This window comes from Saimiri boliviensis, chromosome 12 (assembly GCF_048565385.1).
Source record: "Saimiri boliviensis isolate mSaiBol1 chromosome 12, mSaiBol1.pri, whole genome shotgun sequence".
Classification (NCBI taxonomy): Eukaryota; Metazoa; Chordata; class Mammalia; order Primates; family Cebidae; genus Saimiri; species Saimiri boliviensis.
Window position 1 is genome coordinate 12361062 of NC_133460.1, and position 21414 is coordinate 12382475.

General features: G+C 47.7%; 1 protein-coding gene across 4 annotated transcripts in view; it reads left to right on the top strand.

Annotated features, from left to right (window-relative positions):
- XPO6 (exportin 6) overlaps window positions 1-21130 on the top strand; it is a 127582-nt gene extending 106452 nt beyond the window's left edge. For all 4 annotated transcript variants that reach the window (XM_074381896.1, XM_074381895.1, XM_003930224.4 and 1 more), the window contains 10 exons: window positions 1673-1817; window positions 5740-5886; window positions 6799-6988; window positions 11136-11291; window positions 12420-12534; window positions 12683-12854; window positions 14120-14281; window positions 16899-16997; window positions 17157-17387; window positions 20494-21130. In XM_074381896.1, the coding sequence (XP_074237997.1) occupies window positions 1673-1817; window positions 5740-5886; window positions 6799-6988; window positions 11136-11291; window positions 12420-12534; window positions 12683-12854; window positions 14120-14281; window positions 16899-16997; window positions 17157-17387; window positions 20494-20595 (1519 nt within the window). In that variant the 3' untranslated portion in view covers window positions 20596-21130. The remainder of the gene's footprint in view (window positions 1-1672; window positions 1818-5739; window positions 5887-6798; window positions 6989-11135; window positions 11292-12419; window positions 12535-12682; window positions 12855-14119; window positions 14282-16898; window positions 16998-17156; window positions 17388-20493) is intronic.
- Window positions 21131-21414: the final 284 nt, after the last annotated feature.

The window sequence follows — 21414 nt, forward strand, 5'->3', positions numbered from 1 at the left end:
CCTAGGGGAAAAAAAAAATTAGCCAGACACAGTGGTGCGTGCCTTTGGCCCCAGCCACGTAGGAGGCTGAGCCAGGAGGATTACTTGAGCCCAGGAGTTGGAGGCTGCAGTAAGCTATGATCATGCCACTGCACTCCTGCCTGGTCAACAGAGTGAGACCCTGTCTCAGCAACATAAATAAGTAAATAAAGTGGTATGTGCCTGTATTCGAATTCTGTCAACTGAAAGGCCATAGAAACAGTAAGACTCCAGTAGCAATCTTACCCCTTATCCCCAGGTCTTGGTTTCTCAGATCCATTCTCCAGAGTGCCTTGGAGAAAAAGCTCAAGTCTGGGGCAGGGTGGTGGTGGAAAATCTTGCCGAGTCTGCAAGTAAAGAAGTGCTCAGTGAATGCTGGGAGCGTGTGAAGAGGATGCAGGGGCCAGCTTGGAAGGGTTCTTCCAGGTATAATGAATTATACCAGTTTCAGTGAAAAGAATCTATGCATTCAAAGTGATGAACAGGCCAGGCCAGTTGCAGTGCCTCACGCCTGCGATCCCAGCCCTTTGGGTGGCTGAGGCAGGAGGATCACTTGAAGCCAGGAGTTTGAGACCAGCCCGGCCAACACAGTGAGATTCCCATCTCTACAAAAAATATTGAAAATTAGCCTGGCATGGTGGCATGTACCTGTAGTTCCAGCTACTTGGGAGGCTGTGGCAGGAGCCCAGGAGGTTGAGGCTGCAGTGAGTCATGATCGTGCCACTGCACTCCAGCCTGAGCAACAGAGCATGACCCTGTTTCAAATAAATAAACAAATAAACACAAACCCAAAGCAATTAACAAAAAAAGGATGAGAGAGAAGGGAAACCATTTTCTTAGAGAAGAATGCCAACTAATGAGCAGAAAAGGAAAGACAGAAAAATTACCAATTCACAACGACCAATGCGATACTGATTTAGGCAGGGATCTTTAATAGGTGCCCAGACCATGAAGAACAGTGTCTTTGTGCCACCTCATGGTAGTATCACCTTACAGCTTACTAATTACCAAAAGGTAGTTAATGTTTAGGTATGTTAGAAGGCCTGGTGTTTCGAAGCTCCGAGACAGCTGTTCTGCTTGCCTAAGATTGATTATCATATTTGATAAATTGCATACTTTTTGATGTATATTTTGTTGCATGTACGATGTAATCAGTACAGTCTTTGCTGAAACCAGGCATAGTCTCTGCCACTTCAGTTATCCCCTAGCCAGGTAGAATGTATGGTGCAATGGAAACTTAAAAATCTTGCATCAGAGCTGTTTTTAAAGCTGTCATGCCTGGTTGTTGTCTGCACTTTGGTCTGCAGCTATGAATGTTAAATTTGTACTAGTTCTGAAATCAACATGTGATCACTTAAGTTCTTTGATTTTGCTTTTATAATTTACCTTGCTCTTAGGTGAGCATGTGTCACAGAAAGATTAGAGCAGACATTTACTAACTGCCTCTGTGTTCTTGTCAGTGGTGGCAGTATTTAGATGATGAATATCTTAGTTTTTAGGCTCTACGTGAACAAGTAAATGATTTCTGTGCTGTTGCCCATGTCTTAGAACAGCCAGTGCAGTGGGTGCAATTCTTACCTCCTATGAAAATGAGTTGACTACTAATGTATTTTCACCTTAACCTTTAAAATCACGTCTTCTTTTCTTTCTGCAGGCATGCTCAGTCCCTGGCTGCGCTGCAGGCTTACTCTCACTGGTTAGCGCAGTATTGCAGTGAAGCTCACCGGCAGAACACGCAACAGTTTGTGACACTCATCTCTACTACCATGGATGCAATCACACCTCTAATCAGCACCAAGGTCTCGAAATAGCAAAGCCTACACCTTTTATCTAACTCTCTGTCTCTCCTTCTGTTCCTATACCCGTTTACTAGAAAATCTACATAGGACACAGAGTTAGACCCATAAATCTTTCCATGGTTATACAACTGCGTTATTTCATGTTCCCTCTCAGTTGTAGCCCACGTGCATTCTAATACAACTTTACTCTTTTAGTTCTCTAAGTTTCACAGGAATACATGTTCATTGTGAAAAAGTAAAATATCACTCAGATTTCCAGGCTAAAAAGTGTGATACTCCAGTCCGTTCCTCTGAAACATTTTCCTTCTGGCAGTAAGCGTGGTTGGGCATTTGGTTGTGCAGGCATACCTCGTTTTATTGCACCTCCCTTGATTGCGCTTTGCAGAGACTATGTTTTTTCCAAATTGAAGGCTTATGGCAACCCTGCATTCAGCAAATCTGTCAGCACCATTTTTTCAACAGCATTTGGTGCTTCCGTGTGTCACATTTTGTTAATTGTTAGAATATTTCAAACTTTTTCATTACTGTATCTTACAGTGATTTGGGATCAGTGATCTTTAATGTTACTATTGTAATTAAAAAAACCGAAGAAGGCAAACATGATTGATAAATATGTGTTCTGACCACCCCACTGACTGGAGGCTTCCCCATCTTACTGTGTTGAGGCCTCCCTACTCCCTGAGCCATTTAATAACCCTACAATGACCTCTGTGTATTCAAGTGAAAGGAGAAATCACATCTCTTACTTTAAATCAAAATCTAGAAATGATTAAGCTTAGTGAGGAAGGCATGTCAAAAGCCAGGACAGGCCAAAGGCTCTTGAGTAGGCCAAGTTGTGAATGCAAAGGAAAGTTCCTAGATTAAAAGTTCTGCTCCAGTGAACACAAGAGTGATGAGAAAGCAGAACAGCCTTGTTGCTGATATGGGGAATGTTTCAGTGCTTTGCATAGACCAAACCAGCCACAACATTCCTGTAAGCCAGAGCCAGATCCAGATGAGGCCCTTCAATTCTGTGAAGTCTGAGAGAGGGGAGGAAGCTACAGAAGAGAAGTTGGAAGCTAACACAGGTTGGTTCACGAGGTTTAAGGAAAGAAGCCATCTCCATAGCATAAAAATGCAGGGCGAAGCAGCAAGTGCTGATGGAGAAGCTGCAGCAAGTTCTCCAGAAGCTCTAGATAAGATCATTGATAAAGGTGGCTACACTAACCAACGGATTTTCATTGTCAATGAGACAGCTTTTCATTGGAAGAAGGTGCCATCTGGGACTTCCATAGCTAGAGAGGAGGAGTCAGTGCTTAGCCTCAGAGGACAGGCCAACTCTTTTGTCAGCGGGTAACTGCAGCTCTTGGAGCCAGTGCTCATGTGTCATTCTGAAAATCCTAGGGCCCTTAAGAATTATGCTGAATCTACTTGGCCTGTCTCTATAAATGGAGCAACAAAGCCTGAATGACAGCACCTGTGTTTACATCATGGTTTACTGAATATTTTAAGCTCATTATTGAGACCTGCTCAGAAACAAAGATTCCTTTTGAAACACTACTGCTGATTGGAATGCACCTGGTTACCTAAGGGCTCTGATGGAGATGTTCAGAGATACGAATGTTTCCATGCCTGCTAACACAACATCCATTCTTCAGTTCTCTAGCCCGTGGATCAAGGAGTAGTTTTGCCTTTCAGTTCTTATTATTTCAGAAATACATTTCATAAGGCAATAGCTGCCATAGATAGTGGTTCCTCCAATGGATCTAGGCAAGTAAATTGAAAACCTTCTGGGAAGGATTCACCATTCTAGATGCCATTAAGGACATTCTTGATTCACAGAAGCAGATCAAAATAACAGTGTTAATAGTAGTTTGGAAGAACCTGATTCCTACCCTCATGCATGACTTTGAGGGGTTTAGGACTTCAGTGGAGGAAGTAGCTGCAGATGCGGAAAGAACAAGAGAAGTAGAAGCGGACCCTGAAGATGGGGTGGAATTGCTGCAGTCTCGGGATCAAACAAACAGAAGAGGACTTGCTTCTTATACATGAGCAAAGAAAGTTGGTTTTTGAGATGGGGTCGACTGGTGAAGATGCTGTGAACATTGTTGAAATAACAACAGAGGATTAGAATAACACATACAGTTGATGAATAGCAGCAGGGTTTGAGAGGACTGAGTTCAACTTCTAAAGAAGTTCTGCTGTGGGCAGAATGCTGTGAAACAGCACCGCATGCTCCGGAGAAATATTTCATGAAAGGAAGTCCGTTGATGCAGCAAACTTCATTGTTGTCTTATTTTAAGGAATTGCCACACCTACCCCAACTTTGGACAACCAGCACCCCGTTCAGTCAGCAGGGATCACGTGATCTTCAAGGCAAGACCCTTCAGCAGCAAAAAGATTTCTGCTCTGAAGGCTCAGATGATTTTTAGCAATAAACTACTTTTTAATTAAGATAGGTACACTGTTTTCTTAGAAATTATGCTATTGCACACTTTATAAGCTACAGAATAGTGTAAACAAAACTTTCCTATGCATTGGGAAACAAAATAATGTGTGTGCCTAGCGTTCTTGCAATGTTTGCTTTATTGTGGTGGTCTGGGGCTGAACCTGCAGTGTCTCCGAGGTATGCCTGTATATCCTTCCAGACTTTTTTCTCTTTTTATGTAATAAGTAGTAAATAAGTTTGTAGACAGTTAGAGATATAGCTGCTTTTGCCTAACAGTATGCTTGGTTTTCCTTTACGTAATGTAGAGAAACTTCAGATTTTCAAAATGCCCAATGCTTCTCTTTCGTGGGGATGTAAAATAATTTCCCTATTGATAGAAATGAGCTCCTTTTATATCCATCTTACATGTGCCAGTGGGCCTGTAGAATAGGTTCCTGGAAGTGGAATTACTGAGTCAAAGGTTATATCCATGTAAAAACTGGACAGATTCTATTATGTTATCCTCCAGGTCTGACGATTTATATTACTAGAGCATATATGTGCTTATTCTTTGAATTTTTTCTTGTAGTTTTCGTCATATGTAGCATTTTATACATTTTAAACAATGTATTGTTTTAATAAGAACAATGTATTGCTTTCCATAAATTTATGTTGTACTTGTAACTTTATAAAAGAGTTCTATCCTATCAGGAGTATGTTTCCATTATTTTCCTAGCCATTGCTGAACTTCTAGGCTGCCTCCCTTAAGAAAAAAAAGGTCATTACAAAGAATTCTGAAATGCATGCATTCATGAATGTAGCTTTACCCTTTTGGGTAATCTTAGAGTAAGTGGAGATTCAGGGTTAAAGGTTAGGAATATTTTGTGGCTCTGAGAAATTATAGTGATTTTTTTTTTCCTAAGTAATTCTGCCTGTCCTGACTTTTTGGTGCTGTTTTTACCATAGTCCTACCTGCATTAGGTCTCATCTGTAACACGTTTTCTCCCTTGCTAATTTGAAAGTGACAGTGGTCATTGAACCAAATATTTGATAGGCATGCCGAAGGGAAAGCAGTAAGAGAAACTGGCCTGAGTGTTAAGGTACAGAAAGGTTCAGGGCTCAGGGAGATCTTGGCTCTGCTGGAGCAAGAGGAATGAGGTGAAGAATCCCAGGACTTGGATGACATGCCCAGGAGTGTGCCAGGGGGTGTGCTTTAATAGCTGATAGAGAGCCACTGGAGACTCTGAGCTGAGAAGTGCCTGAGTTCAAGGCTGCCTGTGATGGTGAAGGAGGAATGGGAGGAGGTGATAATGGCTTGCGGTAGGAGCTGTGGACATGACAGAGAAGATGGGCTTCTCTTGTCAGTCGTCATAGGAAAAATTCTTGAGCTAGATAAAGCCTAGGTGGTGTAATTCGGAAACCAAGAACCACACATAGCTTGTGGCTGCCTCAACAAAGTTCGAATCCCAGTCTCACGGGGATGTCGTGGACCGACGTGCCCTCTTCCCTCTACAGGTCCAAGACAAGTTGCTGCTATCTGCGTGCCACTTACTGGTCTCACTGGCCACCACCGTGCGGCCCGTCTTTCTGATCAGCATCCCTGCAGTGCAGAAAGTATTCAACAGAATCACTGATGCCTCTGCCCAGCGACTTGTCAATAAGGTGAGGCCCCAGAGCACCGGATCCCCAGGGCCGTGTGGCTAAGACCCATGAAAGCTGAGGAAGAAGAGTCTGGCCTTTGATTTTGTACTCAGAGCTTACAGGCCGTGCCAACATAGACAGATTTCTTATGTGTGTGGCACTGACACAGCCTCACTGATTCTCGTTGTGCCCATTCTAAGGCAGTCAGTGTGCTGATTCGGGCGTGGAAAAAAGCACCTCCCAGTGTGCAGAAAGGTTTTACTGCTTTGCAGCCTGGTAATTTTGGCCAGTGTTGCGAGTTCTCTTTGCATTCTTTCTGATTCAAACCAGTCTGCTTTTTGTTGTCACTGTTATGTGTGTGTTCTTTGGCGTTGAGAAGTGCTGGGCAAGGCTGTTTTCTTGGAATCCTGAAAGGAGGCTCGGTCTAGAAGTTTAAAAACCACCTAGCAGGAGGAGGGCAGGAGGGCTTGAAACAGGTACCTAAGAGCACCAGGATGTGAGTGCGTTGCTTCTGACCTGGTGCTAGGTCAGGGGGATTGTCAGGGAGTCTCCTGCAGCCCTGCTCTAAATAGCTACTCAGAGGACTCAGAAGCCACCATCTGAGTGATGCCTGAGATTCATTGTCTGCAATGTTACTTCTTTCTCTCTAATGCTTCAAGTATGCGATTAAGAGAGGAAACAAGAGCCCCAGGAATGGTGATTGAGGTTGGCGGTGGGTTATGCTAGACCTAGACATGGTGTTAATACTTCATTTCATTTTCCTCTGCAATTTGCCTTCCAGTTGGACCAAAGGCCCTGCCCAGGTTGTAAGAAATGAGCCTGGGGGCTGGGGCTCAAAAGTGCAGCCAGCGGGTACCAAAGGCTGTGTTGGGCATGCCACTTGCTGTCTTTGGCTCTTTGGTCTCTGATGGATTCCTCTGGGGTTTCTTGTAGGCCCAGGTGTTGGTGTGCCGAGCTCTCTCCAACATCCTGCTGCTTCCGTGGCCAAACCTGCCAGAGAATGAGCAGCAGTGGCCCGTGCGCTCCATCAACCACGCCAGCCTCATCTCTGCACTCTCCCGGGACTATCGCAACCTGAAGCCCAGTGCTGTTGCCCCACAGAGAAAGATGCCACTGGATGACAGTAAGTGACCCCTAGGCTGGGACAGCCAGGGAAGGAGGTAGGCAGGCAGTGAACTTCTTTGCTGCAGTTGAGATTCGCCCTGGAGGCTCCTGAGGTCATCGTTTTTGTCCACAGTCTCACAGAGGCTGAGCAGGAAGTCACACTCGGGGGTGGAATCCTGCTACCTATGGAATTCAGTTAAGCCAGCAGGTGGACCTATTTCCCGAATGCAGACTGTCCCTTCTCTTACTTAAAATGTAGAAAATGCTAGAGCCCTAAGAAAAAATGGAAGATACTGGTGATGGTGCCTTCCATTGATAAAATATACCGAAAGTGGTTATTGATCTATTTCAGATGCTTATGTGAGCAAGCAAGCAGTGGGAAAATGATGCGCTCAAGAACTGTCTTTGCAGATCGGTTTCAGCCTTTCTCCAAATACAGATACTACAGAGGTTTTGAACTAGCTTGGTTTCTTAAAAAAAAAATGGCATTTGAAGTTTGCTTGTTTATATTAAAGAAAGAGGGAGAAAAGTGAGTAAGGAGAACTCTGGCTTAAATGTAAGGCATCAGATTTCTTGGAAAAATCTCTCTGAAATAACAAATAGTACCGTTTTAAAAATCTCTTTTCACAAAAAGAAAATAATAGAACATTATTAGATGGTGCCATTTATAGAATGTCAGCAAAAATGCTTTGTGTAATGTCAGAAATAGTAATAAATACTCTTTTTAAAAAACACTGCTTTTATAACCAGGAAGATTAACATATGCATATTGTACAAATGTATTAAAATAGAATAATATAAAGAAGGAAAAAGTAACTCCTAAATCTGACTAGTTTTAACGTTTTAGAAAGTAACCATTTTACATGCTTTCTTCTTACTTTCCCTTTTCTGTTTTAAAATATGCTTCATGGTTATGTAGCTGGATGAGAGTAGCTGACATATTGAGGGTATACTCTGTACACCGGCACTTACCTTGGTGATCCATCATCAAGTCTCTGGCTATGCCAGCATTAGCTTTCAAAGTCTGGTGTTGTTCTGGCCTTGGTTCTAAGTATTTTTCAAAAAACATTATTTCATTCAGTTCTCACATCAGCCTTATGAGTTTGGTACTGTTATTATCTTGATTGATGATTAGCATGAGGAAGCTGAGGTCTGAAAGATTAAGGAACTTGTCCAGGGCTTGCATCTAGCTATTGTGGAGTCTTGCTTTATCATGTGTAATGGTCTCCTTTCCACACTTTATCTTGCATGGGAGTTATGTCGGTCTGCATGGGTGAGCATATGCTCAGTGGTAACAACCCCAAAAGTGAAGTGGCTTAATACAAGAAGAAAGAGGATTTGTTGCTGATACTGCATGTCCAGTTTGGGTCACGCAGGGTGGGGAGGTCACGTAATGACCCAGGCTGAGGAAGGCTTCATTTCAGTGTGTGCGCTCTGGAAGGATTGTGGTGAATTGCATAGTGGTTCTTAAACCTTTGCCCTACTTACTACTTCCACTTCTGTTTCCTTGGCCAGAGCCAGCTATATAGCCCTGGCTTAACTTATAGGGCAGGGAAGTGTGATGCCACCGTGTGCTGAAAGGATTTGCAGCGTAGTATATGGCTGACGTCTTCAGTGAACTCAAAGCTCACATTTGTGCTGACTGTGTGCAGGTGTTGGTTCTTAAAGCTTTTGCCTTTAAGAACTTTGTATACATTATTTCATGTAACTTTCGGTGTAATGCTGTGAGGTATGTCTTATCCTCTTTCTACAGTGTTGAATGAAGGTTGGAAAGTTTTATTTTTCCCATCTCTACTTTATATTTTGTTTCTCAAACCAACAGAATAGCCAAAGGAATAAGAAATGAGTAACTGCATCTCGTTCACTCAGATTCACTAATTGTGATTTTTTGCCAAGTTTGTGCTATCTTCTCTGCAACACACTTTCTTAAAACCCAGCTGTTTAAGCTGCAGATAATTGACACTTGGTCCCTGAATACTTAACCTTTGTATCTATACAGAACAAGATATTAAACATTGTTACAGGCATGTTATTTAACATGTAGCCACATTAACATTTTCCCCAGTTGTTACCAAATTGTGCTTTTTTTTGCTTTTAAAAAAAATCTAGGCTGTAATCTAGGATGGTTTCATTGTGTTTGGTTATTATATCTCTTTAGCCTCCTTGATACAGAAAGGCATCCCTGGTTTTTGTCCTTGATAACACTGGCCTTTGCAGTCTAGGCCTGTTTTCCTGTAGTATGTCTCATAGCCTTGTTTTGCCTGATTGTTTCCAGTAGGTTGTGGTGTAGTGGTGCGTGTTCGTTTTTGTGTTTCCTCTTGTATTACTTCTGTTTGTCCCATTCTTGGTGGTGCCCGGTCTGGGTGCCTGTTTGGAGCAGGGCCTGCCGGGCTGTCCTTTGGGAAGGTGCTTGGCAGGTGTAATTGCTCAGGACCATAGAGAAAGTGGGTGCGGTCAAGAGTTGGACTTGGGTCTGAATGGCTCCAGCTCCCGGGTTTTGTACCACTTTGCTGCATTGCCTCTTTCTGCTTGAAAACAACAACAACAACAACAAAAAGGTTTGTGATGGTTTTATAATGTCCTGTCCCATGGAAATAGAACAGTTACCTACCCATTCTCCTGTTATTACATACTTATAGTGCTTTCATTTTTTTACTTCTACATTTTTGTAAATACATCTATTGTCTTCGTTTCAATTTCCTTAAATGCCTGAGGTCAGCTTTTGGTCTCTTGACTGTTGGTTTTTCTCCCTAAACTGCTTCCCCTGTGGCCCATGCATTCTTGAGGAAGTGGCTGCCCTGAGAATGGTTTCCTGGCTTGGTAGAAGTCCGTGTGCTTGTTGTAGTTGTGGATGGCTCCCTGCTCAGCAGTGTGGGTGTGCCTTTCATTTACTCTCAGCGTCACTGTGACTGGGGAACCAGGCCTGTGGCGAGAAGCGTCTTCCTTCACTCTCAGCCCTGTGAGTGCAGTGATGTTCTCTATCCAGGTTTTCAGATGAGGCAGTGGTAGGGCCAGGCCACCCTCCATCTGCCTCCTGAGCATGTCTTTCTGCTGTACCCCCTCCTCAAAGCTGCCGCAGCCCCATAGAGGCTACTGGGCACTGAGGTTTGGGGGACCCAGAGAGTGCTGCCAGGTGGGGGCAGCTCTCAGCCCAGCTCTGGCTCAGCTTCTGGTGGAGCCAAGGTTGAGTGTGCTAGGCGCAGTCTGAGCCATGGGCGTCATCTTGGGGAGGCTGGTGGGAAACTCTGCGTCTTTAGGGGGTGACTCCACTCACACAGGAACGATGGCAGCATCCCCATCCTAGATTTTCTTTGACGGCTTGCAGACTGCTAGCATCGCTCAGAACCTTTTCTCTGATCCCCACTGCAGTGCTGCCTGGGTGAGGCTGTCGGCTCTCCCTAACGGATGAGGGTCCTGCCCACGCCATGTAGCCTTCGGGTCACCTGTGGTTCGTAGCTAGGGCGCTTTGACCTCTGGCCTGTTTGCTGCCCACTGCATCTGTTTTCCCTGTGTGCTATATGGGGTCAGAAGTTATCTCAGGTCACGGTAGTGTCAGCATTATGTATTGTCAATAACATCATAATAATTATATGTCTTATCAAGCTATAGGCCTAATAGGCTGAAGATGGATCAGGCAAGTTATTCCTGCACCCAGCACCATTACATGTGCATGGCAGGTGTTTGTGGGATTACTGGGCTGGAGTAATGTCCTGCTGAGGGACAAGGTTTGAGCTGCATGTGTCCATACTGGCCTGTGGTCATGACCGTATGACATTCATTTTCTCACCAGTCTATTCACCGTCTTTTAGATTTGATTAAATCCAAGGCACCCAACCTGGGGGTACATTTATTTATCTTTTTTCTTCTGTGGACTTGTTGCTGATGGCCAGAGGCAAAAGAGAGGCAAAAACCTGAACAAGCAGTCAGGCATCTTCTCCCCAACACACCCTCCAGGCATCTGGGGTCCTGGCAGAAATAATAGTAAAAACAACAACATAAAAAAGAGAGAAGAATTTATGTTTTAATCAAGAGACTATTCCTTTAGTGAGACTCTTTGTGATCATCTTCTTGGTACCTTTGCAAGTTTCCTCCCCTTCCCTCGTGTCTCCTCTTACCGTGCTTTCTCCTCAGACAGCTCATAACCTGCAACTCATCTTGATTCGCAGCCAAAGTGATTATCCACCAGACACTCAGCATCTTAGAAGATATCGTGGAGAATATTTCGGGGGAGTCCACCAAGTCTCGACAGATTTGCTACCAGTCACTGCAGGAATCCGTTCAGGTCTCCCTGGCCCTCTTTCCAGCTTTTATCCATCAGTCAGGTAGGAGCTGGCTCACTGGTGGGCGGTGCTAACAAGGCCTCACTGGTGGGCGGTGCTAACAAGGGTCAGAATGCCCGCTTAGATCTGAGAGCACACTGAGTCGGTGCAGGACAGGCCTTGAATTGCTCCATGCAAGGAAACCCAGTACTGAAGGGAAAGGGCAGTGATGTTTATTTGGGGAGTCTGGGGCCAAGACCCCATGGAAAAGTGAGCAGAGCCCTCCATATGGGCCTTGGTACGTGCGTCGTGTGGCATTGCAACACTTGAGGATGCTTGCCCTGCTGAACAGAAATGGATGAGAGAGTAATGGGGGCATCATACAAGAGGAGACAAGAGCTTTTTGGTTTAGTTCTTCTTATTTTGCGGCAAGGTGCATTTGCCAAGATCATTCCCGTTACCCTACTCTGTCACTGTCTCACTGTCAGTGACAGAGGGCCTCTTTAGCTCTGTGGATGTACCTGCCCAGCTGTCATGAGAGCATTATAGTAGTCTTGTCAGTTTACAAGAGAAATATCAAGCACTTCTCAGTCAGCAGATATTCATTGATTGCCTCTTGCAAGCAGATTGTGTGCAGTTAGAGCTGAAACACACTACACAAGATGATTGCTGAGATCTGGAAGTGAAACTGCACTAAATGTAACTGGTATTTTCTGCAATTAATCCAACTAATGGACCAGGGCCATGCACCCTAAATACACCTTCATTATCCACTTTCAGCCACTTAACCCCTGATCCAGCTGCAGGGATTATTAGTCATAGAGGGAAATGGCTGGAGCACTCAGGTGTTGACCCAGTTGAGTGGTTTCATCAGTGTGGGCACAAAGCGATCCCTCTCCAATGAAACTCTAACTGTCACTGGATGTCAGGCAGTGAGGGAGGTCCAAGATGCCCTTCATTTCCCGTAGTGAGCCACCAGGTGGAGGTTCCCTGTGCAAGAACTATTTTCTCAGCATGTTCCTAATCATTTCCACTTTCCGTCACTGGCACTGATGGTGTTGGGGAAATGTTTCCAGCAGGAAGCCGTAGAAAAAGCTGATAGGGCAGATTGCAGGAGCAGGTCGATGAAGCTCAGGAGTCTGGTTCTGACTAGGTGCAAGCCTCTGACGGTGTCTCTGTCCCTTTCCTCAGATGTGACTGATGAGATGCTGAGCTTCTTCCTCACTCTGTTTCGAGGCCTTAGAGTACAGATGGGCGTGCCTTTCACTGAGCAAATCATACAGACTTTCCTCAACATGTTTACCAGGTAACCACAGACCCACCACCCATGGTTTTCAGATTCAAGGGACAAAGTGTGGCTTTTGGCTCCCGTTCTGCACTTGCCACAAGCATGGGGTTTCATGCTGGCCCCCAGAGAAACGGGGTTGCTCACTGTGTGGCTCTCTCATTTGTAGAGAGCAGTTAGCCGAGAGCATCCTGCACGAGGGCAGCACCGGATGTCGGGTGGTAGAGAAGTTCCTGAAGATCCTGCAAGTGGTGGTCCAGGAGCCAGGCCAGGTGTTCAAGCCCTTTCTCCCCAGCATCATCGCCCTGTGCATGGAGCAGGTGTATCCCATCATTGCCGAGGTAGGGGCTCAGGCGATCATCTCTGTGGCCTCCCATCTCCAGATGGGGAAGGGAATGAGATTTCACAGAAAATGCATTGCGTTTTAAAGTTCATTTGTTAGTTTCATATGCTTAAGAAAGCCTTCAGCGTGGTACAGTCCTTTTATGTTGATCGAGTTCATCGGAGCTAGTCTGGTATAAGCATAGCAGTTATTCCACAGGGTCAGTTGCTAAGATCAGTTTCCTGTGGCAAATAATTTATACCTTTAAGTGACTCTGGTTTTCTACAGCAAACATTCTAACATATGTACTTTCCTATTAGAAACATTCATGGTCTCAAGGATACCAGACAAGTGCTTGGAACCATTCAGACAAACCTTTTATTGTTAGAGGAAAGCCCTTTGTCCTTCTTAGAAAACAAGCAGGCATGCAGCATGACAAGACCCAGAATAAGTATAGGTTTAAGTTCAGTTTTTGGTAACAGTCATATAAAAAAAGAGCTAACCTTTAACTGAACTGAGACTGGGACAGGTCTGGTTGCTGTGCATTACAAAACACTCTGGGCCTGTGAGGCTTCTGCTGTGGACACTTGTGGCCCCTGGTGTCTGTTTAATTTTAATCAAGGTTGAATTGAATATATGTGGGCCTTCTAATTTTGAATTCCACAGAAACATCTGGAATAAGGGATTGGGGAGTTGGAGTCAATGAGAAAACACTGCTAAGCCTGCCCCTTCTCCTCTACCTCCTCTCAGAGTCCCGGCTGCCAGGAAAGGAGACTGGCCCAGAGAGCCTGGTTCCGAAGTGCTCTTTAAACCCTCCTCTTCACTGGGGAGCAAAATCGCGTTAAGGCGTTGGGTCTGTCTCTAGCCTCTGTGGTTGTGTAACACCAACAGGTTAGCGCGGCAGCATTTTTTATCCTGGGAAAAGAAACAAGCAAGAAGATCTGACAGATCAAATAGAACAGAAAGTCTGTACTCCTAATTGTTCTTCCACTTGGTAGCTTTTTTCCTAGTGTGAAAGCTGAGTGCTCATGAGAAAAAAAGGGCCCTTGGCACTGACCCATGCGTTCTCTCTCAAATGTGGGCCCTGTCTCTGCTGAAGAACTTGCAGTGTGAACTGCTGACTCCAGGGGCTGGATGTCTTTTGCCCAGGCAGTGACAGGCATGCGGGTGGAATGTTAGCACTCAGCTTGCTGTCACCAGGCATCTCCTCGGCGTCTTTGCTGCCCCAGTCCCAGGCTGGAGTGGCTCCCCAGGCTGCAGGTCTGAGCGTCTGTGTCTTTGCAGCGCCCCTCTCCTGATGTGAAGGCCGAGCTGTTTGAACTCCTTTTCCGGACACTCCATCACAACTGGAGGTACTTCTTCAAGTCCACTGTGCTGGCCAGTGTCCAGAGGGGGATCGCCGAGGAGCAGATGGAGAATGAGCCCCAGTTCAGTGCCATCATGCAGGTAACAGGGGCAGGGAGGCTGCCAGGTGACTTCCTCTGACCTGGCCACTGCAACGAGTCCTGTCGTTGAAGCCCCACAGCCTCGGGTCTGAAGCTCAATTCTGCCTCTTAGTATTGATGAAGTGCATTACTTTCTTGGAGCCTCAGTTTCTTCATCTGTAAAGTGGAGCTAATATTGCCTGTGTCACAGGTTGTTGTGAGGTTAAATGAGATGACATACACAAAGTGCATGATACTTGGAGATGCTTGATAAACGTCAGTTCCACTGACCGTGTGGCATTGTTTCCCAAGTGTAAAGAGCCTGTCTGTGCCAGAGTCACCTGGGGCTTCCTTAGCAGGGAACTGCCTGAATAGGAGTCTCCGCAGGAGGTCTGTGGACCTGCGCTGTGGTTCTGACTCTGACCACACTGGGACAAACACTGCCCCACGAGGTAGCATTCACATTCAGGGCAGGCGCAATTGTCCATCTGAGAGAGAGCACTGTCTGAGGGCTGAGCACCCCTTGCTGTGGAAAACTGGGATGGCATCCCTTCGCCAGGATAGCCTGCCTGCTCTGTGACTGCTTCAGGTATGCTCCCAGGGTCTGCACTCCGGTGTCTGATGTTTTCTTCTGAGTCTCGGTTGCGGGGGAGTGGGTCTTTTTTTGTCTTTTCACTGCATGCTTTTCCATGGGGAAATGAGAGGGATTTTCACCCTCCCTCCAGCTCCCTGCTAGCACACAGCATGCACGTGGACATGCGCGCGCGCGCGCACACACACACACACACACACACACACACACTCACTCACTCTCTCACTGACTCTTGTGTTGAAATTCTTTTCAAGCACGTGCCCTAGCCCTGGCCTTTCCATCCCTGGTACCCAGCGAGGTCTCAGGTCTGCAGTACTTGAGTGTGTGCGCCCCACCTGTCTTTCTCTTGAACGCCGTCCTTGCCTGGAAGACTTCCTTGGCAGGTGGTGCCTGGTCCCCCACTGGGGGCTGGTGAAAGCCACTTTGGAGAATAGTTTCACAGTTTGGCAGTTTCTTATAAAGCTAAATGTGTAGTTCCTGTATGACCTAGCAATCTCACTTCTAAGTATTTTACCCAAGGTAAATGAAAGCATATGTTCACACAACCTGTACACAGATGTTTATAGAAGCTCTTTCATCCTTGCCAAAAACTGGAAAGAATTTGAGTGTCCAGCAGCTGAATGGATGAACAGGCTTGTGCGTGCCTCTAAGGGACTGGCACCGGCAGTAAGGAAGCGTGAATCTTTGGTACAGTCGGCAGCATAGATGAGTTTCACATGCATTCTGCCAGGTGAAAGAAGCTAGATCCCAAAGGCTGTGCACAGTAGGATTCCATGCCATTATATGACATTCTGGAAAAGGCAGAACAATAGGGACAGATAATGAACAGTGATTGCCTGGGGTTGGGGGTGTGAGGGGACGTTCCGGGTGGTCGAAGTGTCCTGTGTCTTGGTTGTGATGGTGGTGGCACTACTTCACAGGTAGGTCAGAATTCATAGAAAGATAAACCTCCGAAGTTTTACTCTGTTGCATTTCTATGGACCTAACTTGAACAGTGAGTAAGTGGAAACTGTTGGTTACCATGGAGATCTCATTCCTACTGCAGGGATTGGATTACAAGGTCCCCTCTGGCAGCTTAGGGGCCCAGGGACAGAATGACAAAGCAGTCGCCACTTATTTGTCGGGGTTTCCTGCAGACCACCGGCCGCCCCCACTGCAGCATGGTCACTTTCAGTTGGAGCAGGGTACTTTGCGTCGGTTTGCCGGGTGTTTCTTTTTGCCCCTGAACTAGTAACTTTTTTTTTTTTTTGAGATGAGTCTTTGCTCTGTTGTCCAGTGCAGTGGTAGGATCTTGGCTCACTGCAACTTCTGCCTCCTCAGTTCAAGTGATTCTCCTGCCTCAGCCTCCTGAGTAGCTGGGATTACAGGTGCCTGCGGCCACACCTGGCTAATTTTTGTATTTTTAGTAGAGATGGGGTTTTACCATGTTGGCCAGGTTAGTCTCGAACTCCCGACCTTCAGTGATTCACCCACCTTGACCTCCCAAAGTGCTGAGATTACAAGTGTGAGCTTCCGTGCCTGGACTGAACTAGTAACTTTTATACCCAGCAATTCCAAAGCGATTTAAAAATGCTTTGCTTAGCCCCCAGGCAGGGGCTTAAACTCCAAGTAGAGGCTCCCTGAAGGAGCCTCTAGGGGCTTGTGGCTTATGAGACATGGGGTGCAAGGAGGCGGGCAAGGGAGGGGTTTGCTTGGCTTGAGGGGAGGCAGGCAGGCAGGCAGGCTTCAGTGTCTGCTGAGATTGCTGAGGGATTTGACTAGAGGTGTGAGCTGCTTGCTTCACAGCCAGGTCCTGTGATGGGTTTCTAGATATTGGTTATAGAAGGTATATATAAGGCCATAATAAGAAGCAAGGCCTTGTGGGAGAGGCGTTAGCTCTGAGACTTAGGAGGAGCGTCCCAGAGGTCTGAGCTGCGGGCCAGAAGCATCAGGACAGCGGGTGCCCTGGCCCTGACGCTTGTTCTTCTGACATGGGGTAGATGTCACAGAAGCACTTGGTCTTGGGGAGTTTAAATGCAGTTTATAAAATGGTGGTCTTATTTCCTAGGCTTTTGGACAGTCTTTTCTCCAGCCTGACATCCACCTTTTTAAACAAAATCTCTTCTACTTGGAGACTCTCAACACCAAGCAGAAGCTGTACCACAAGGTAAGTGCCCCAGCTCTTGGAAAAATTCCTCCATCAGTGGTGTCATGGCCTGTATCCCACCCTCAGTCCACTCACCGGAGAGTGTGACAGAAAGTGGATGAGAGCCGGGATGGGGCCCTGGGGGCCCAGCTGCCGCTCACCCGGTCTCTCTGCCTGCAGAAGATCTTCCGGACCGCCATGCTGTTCCAGTTTGTGAACGTGCTGCTCCAGGTCCTGGTCCACAAGTCCCACGATCTTCTGCAGGAGGAGATCGGCATCGCCATCTACAACATGGCCTCTGTCGACTTTGATGGCTTCTTTGCCGCCTTCCTCCCAGAGTTCCTGACCAGCTGCGATGGTGTGGATGCCAACCAGAAAAGCGTGCTGGGCCGGAATTTCAAGATGGATCGAGTGAGGAGGGAAAGGGGCTGGGCTAAGAGGAGGGCAGAGTGGGCGCTCAAGCCTGGAACCTGTGCAGCAAGGAGGGGCACGTTGGGGCCTCTGGGTGTGGTCTGCGCCCATCCTGCAGCTTGACGGCGGCTCTCGAGCTACCTGCTGACCCGGTGCTGTGGCGGCTGGATTGAGGGGCACAGCCCTTTCCCCAGTCTTGGTGTCTCAGCCATGGAGGCCCTGAGTTCCTGGCCCTGCAGCCCCTCCATTTCTCTTGGCATCTTTGTTCATACCCAGGACCCTGCCATTCTCCCTCCTGGGTGACGAGTCCCAGTGGGGCCAGCATTGGAGTGTGCCCAGGCTTGCATTCAGGCTGAGATGGTTGGTGCTTGGGAGCTGCACTTCTGGGTCCCCAGAGTTAGAAGTGGGACCCAGTGAGACCACCTGGCCTGTCTTGGGATCTTTCCAGACTGGCCCCAGCTCAGCTTGGGCTGACTTGCTGCCAGGTCCTGGGAGGAGCCCTAGTACTCACCTTCTTGTCCCACTGCTGCCACCTGTGCAGGGACTGTCAGGTGGGCTGTCCCCACCTGTGGAGCACAGGTGAGAGGCCATCTTTTGCTGGAGCCTGAAGGTGCCTGGGGCTTCCTTCCCCAATGGGGGCTAGCCTGTTCTCTTCCTGTGTCAGGTGGCCAGGCTTCTCTCTTGCCTGATAGGCTCTTCTGGGAACTTATCCTTGTACCACTTTATACTTGATGAAATGAGGAGAAGAAATCATTTTCTCCCTGGTCCTCCTGGGGTTCTTGACCTGAGTCCTCTGGGAAGCAGCTTGTCCACGGCTCCACCGTAGTGCTCAGACCCATGCACTGCTCTCTCACTGGCATGAACCGGCCGCCTGTTTCCTCATTTGCCACGTGTGGCAGGGGAGCTTTTGCTTAGACTCATCCTCCTCTCCTTTGTCTTGGGATCTTCTTTCCTTGGTGCCTGTTCTCCCCTAAGCCTTTTCCAGTTCACCTGGGTAATTTTTTTTCCTTTTCCTAGAGGCCAGATCTTCATACGTAATGATCAGCTTCTAATGACATCAGTATCAGTCAACTCTTTGATTTAAAGCTGTGGTTTCAAAATCTAGTTATAGGCTGGGTGCAGTGGCTCATGTCTATAATGTCAGCACTTTGGAAGGCCAAGGCAGCATATCACTTGAGCTTAGGGCTTTGAGACCAGCCTGATCAATGGCAAAACCCCGTCTCTACTAAAAATACAAAAAATTAGCCAGGTCTGGTGGCGCACGCCTGTAATCCCAGCTACTCTGGAGGCTGAAGCACGAGAATCTCTTGAACCTGGGAGGTAGAGGTTGCAGTGAGCAGAGATTGTGCCACTGCATTCCAGCCTGGGTGACAGAGCAGGACTCTGTCTTTAAAAAAAAAAAAAAAAAAAAAAAAATCTAGTTATATATCAGAAGCACCCGAGGTGCTTATTAAAAATAGAGAAACAGACTTCTCTGTGTTCTACCCAGGAAATTCTGGTTTGGCATTTGGGAGCCACTGATTTACATCCCTTAGTTGGTTTTTTGAGGGTGAAATAAAAGAATCACCACCTTCCATTCATTCATTCACTGTGTGTTTGAAGCCAGCTGCTTCTAAGCTCTTGGCCAGGAGCTAGGGCACCAGTCACAGCCTTCAAGTCTTTCATGGTAGACAGGCCAATACAGTACCCTTTGTGGACCACACTGTGCCAAGCATGAGACATGTCCTGGCTCGAGGAAGCCTTCCAACAAGCCTCTGAAGTGTAGGTCCTGTTACTCCCCCATTTCACAGATGGCCTGGGCTCAGAAAGGTGAGCAGTTAACAGAACTTGCAAGCGGTAGAGCCAGGAAGCAGCAGGCAGACCTGGGTGTTGCAGCCCCAGAGCCTGCACGCACTTCCCAGAAGCAGAGAGCTGCTGGGACCGGGAAATAGGAGGCATCTGCGCAGCCTTGGGGAAGAGGCAGGCTTTGAATGGAGTTCTGGAAGAGGAATAGCGGTTGGGCAGGAAAGTGAGCTTGGCCCCGCCTGGCTCTGCCAGTGCTTGCTGGGCCTATCTGACTCCGCGCCGGGACCTACATGGCAGGCATTCAACATGCCACACTGAAAAGCAGGGGTTCGCCGTCTGCATGGCAGCAGAGGTCAGGGCCTCACTGCCTGTCCAGGGCTTTGCATGGCTCACTTTATGCCCAGCGGGGCAGGCCCCAAGACCATGTGCGCTGCTGCTTGGGGCAGCCTGGAGCCCTGTGGGTAAGGATTCTACAGACATCGCTGGGTGTGCATGTCACCTTGAGGGGCCGTGGTGAAGGAGAGGGCTGTCATCGCAGCCCTGCCTGTGTTCCAGGGCCCAGACTCAGGAGCAAGTGTGATGGCCCCAGTCTGGGCCATCCCCTTCCCCTTCCCTTCTGTGTGAGCTGGGGCCAGCCTCTTCATGGTGCAGTGCTTTGATCTTCCTGTCCTTAGACTCTGGTTGTGGTAGGGCCTGTGGCAGGCTCATGGTGAGGCGAGTTGATGTCTGTATGTTGATTGCAGCAGTGTCTGGCACCTGGGGGGTCCTAGGGAGGTATTCCTCTTGTTCCTTTTTTCCCACAGCACCTTGCACAGAGCCTCTGCGACACACAGTACAGCAATGAATAGAAGTGTGAGGGACTCCATGTTTGGGTCCCCTTACACGAACACTCCCTTTGTGGAAGCCATCTTTCTCTCTCCTGGATTTTCCCTCTGGGGTCCTCTTCCACACTCTCTCGTGGAAGCCTGCCTTCCCCTCCTAAACTCCATCTCTCTCTGTTCCCTTCCACTCAGTGTGGAAGCTGCTTTTCTCTCCTGGATTCCATCTTTCTGGATTCTCTCACTCAGTGTGAGAGTTAGCTGTTTCTTTCTCTTTTCTTTTCCTTTTCTCTCTCTCTCTAAATAAATAAATCACTTTCTACAAGCAAACAAACAAACAAAAAAGAAGCGTTGAGTTTTAGAAAGTGCTCCCATGTCTTCAGTGTACGCTCTGAGATGGAAGTAGCCGTTGTCTTCAGTGTACGCTCTGAGATGGGGTCTGGTGGGTGGTGACCTGTTGTGTTGGGTGGGTGATGGGCTGCAGCTATGCCCCTGCCTTCCAGGACCTGCCTTCCTTCACCCAGAACGTGCACAGGCTGGTCAACGATCTGCGCTACTACAGACTCTGCAATGACAGCCTGCCTCCTGGCACTGTGAAGCTCTAGGCTCGGCCTGCTACCGCCCGGGGACACGGACTTCTGCTGCTGCCACCTGCGCCAACCCTACCTTCTACCACACACGTCTCCCAGATGGGCCTCGGTTACACCCCTTGGTTTCTCCTGCCCCAAGCAGCGCCGCCTGCCTCTGCTGCTCCTCCACATCTTGCCGCCGCCCAGCAGAGCTGGCTTCCGGGTCCACTGAGCACTGGACATGCTCCCAGGGCATGTGGCCAGGTACCAGGAGGCACCGGGAAATCCCATGGGGTGGCCCATGCAGACCAGGAGCATGTCAGTCATGGGGCAGAATCGCCAAGGACAGTGCCACCTTCTCACCATTCCAGCCAAGGAGAGATGTGATGTCGGAACTGTTGTGGTACTTCCATCAAGCCTCCCCCGCCCCAATTGCCTTGAGGTCTCTGCTCTTTGTCAGAGATTTACAAAGACTCATGTTTTTGTTGTTTTCTCATCATTCCATTGTGATACTAAGAAACTAAGACGCTTAATGAAAAGAAATAAAATGCTTATGTTGTTGTTCTAGAAACCCTAGCTGGAGCTGCTTACTACTCACAGCCTCCTTGAGGCCAGGCTCCTGGCAAGGGGCATTCTGGTGGGAACGCAGGCAGCGTGGCTCGGAGTGTGCCGACTCCTGGCGCCTCCCACCCTCTTCATGGTGTCTTCCTGACTGCTCTTACTGAGCGCCAGCGGTTGGCTAGGTGGTGGAGGGAGGCTGGAGTCCAGGACGGGGATCTCACCGACAGTTGACCTGGTGGTGGTGGAGGCTGGAGTCCAGGCCACCTGACTCCTGTGGCACCCACTTCCCCTACC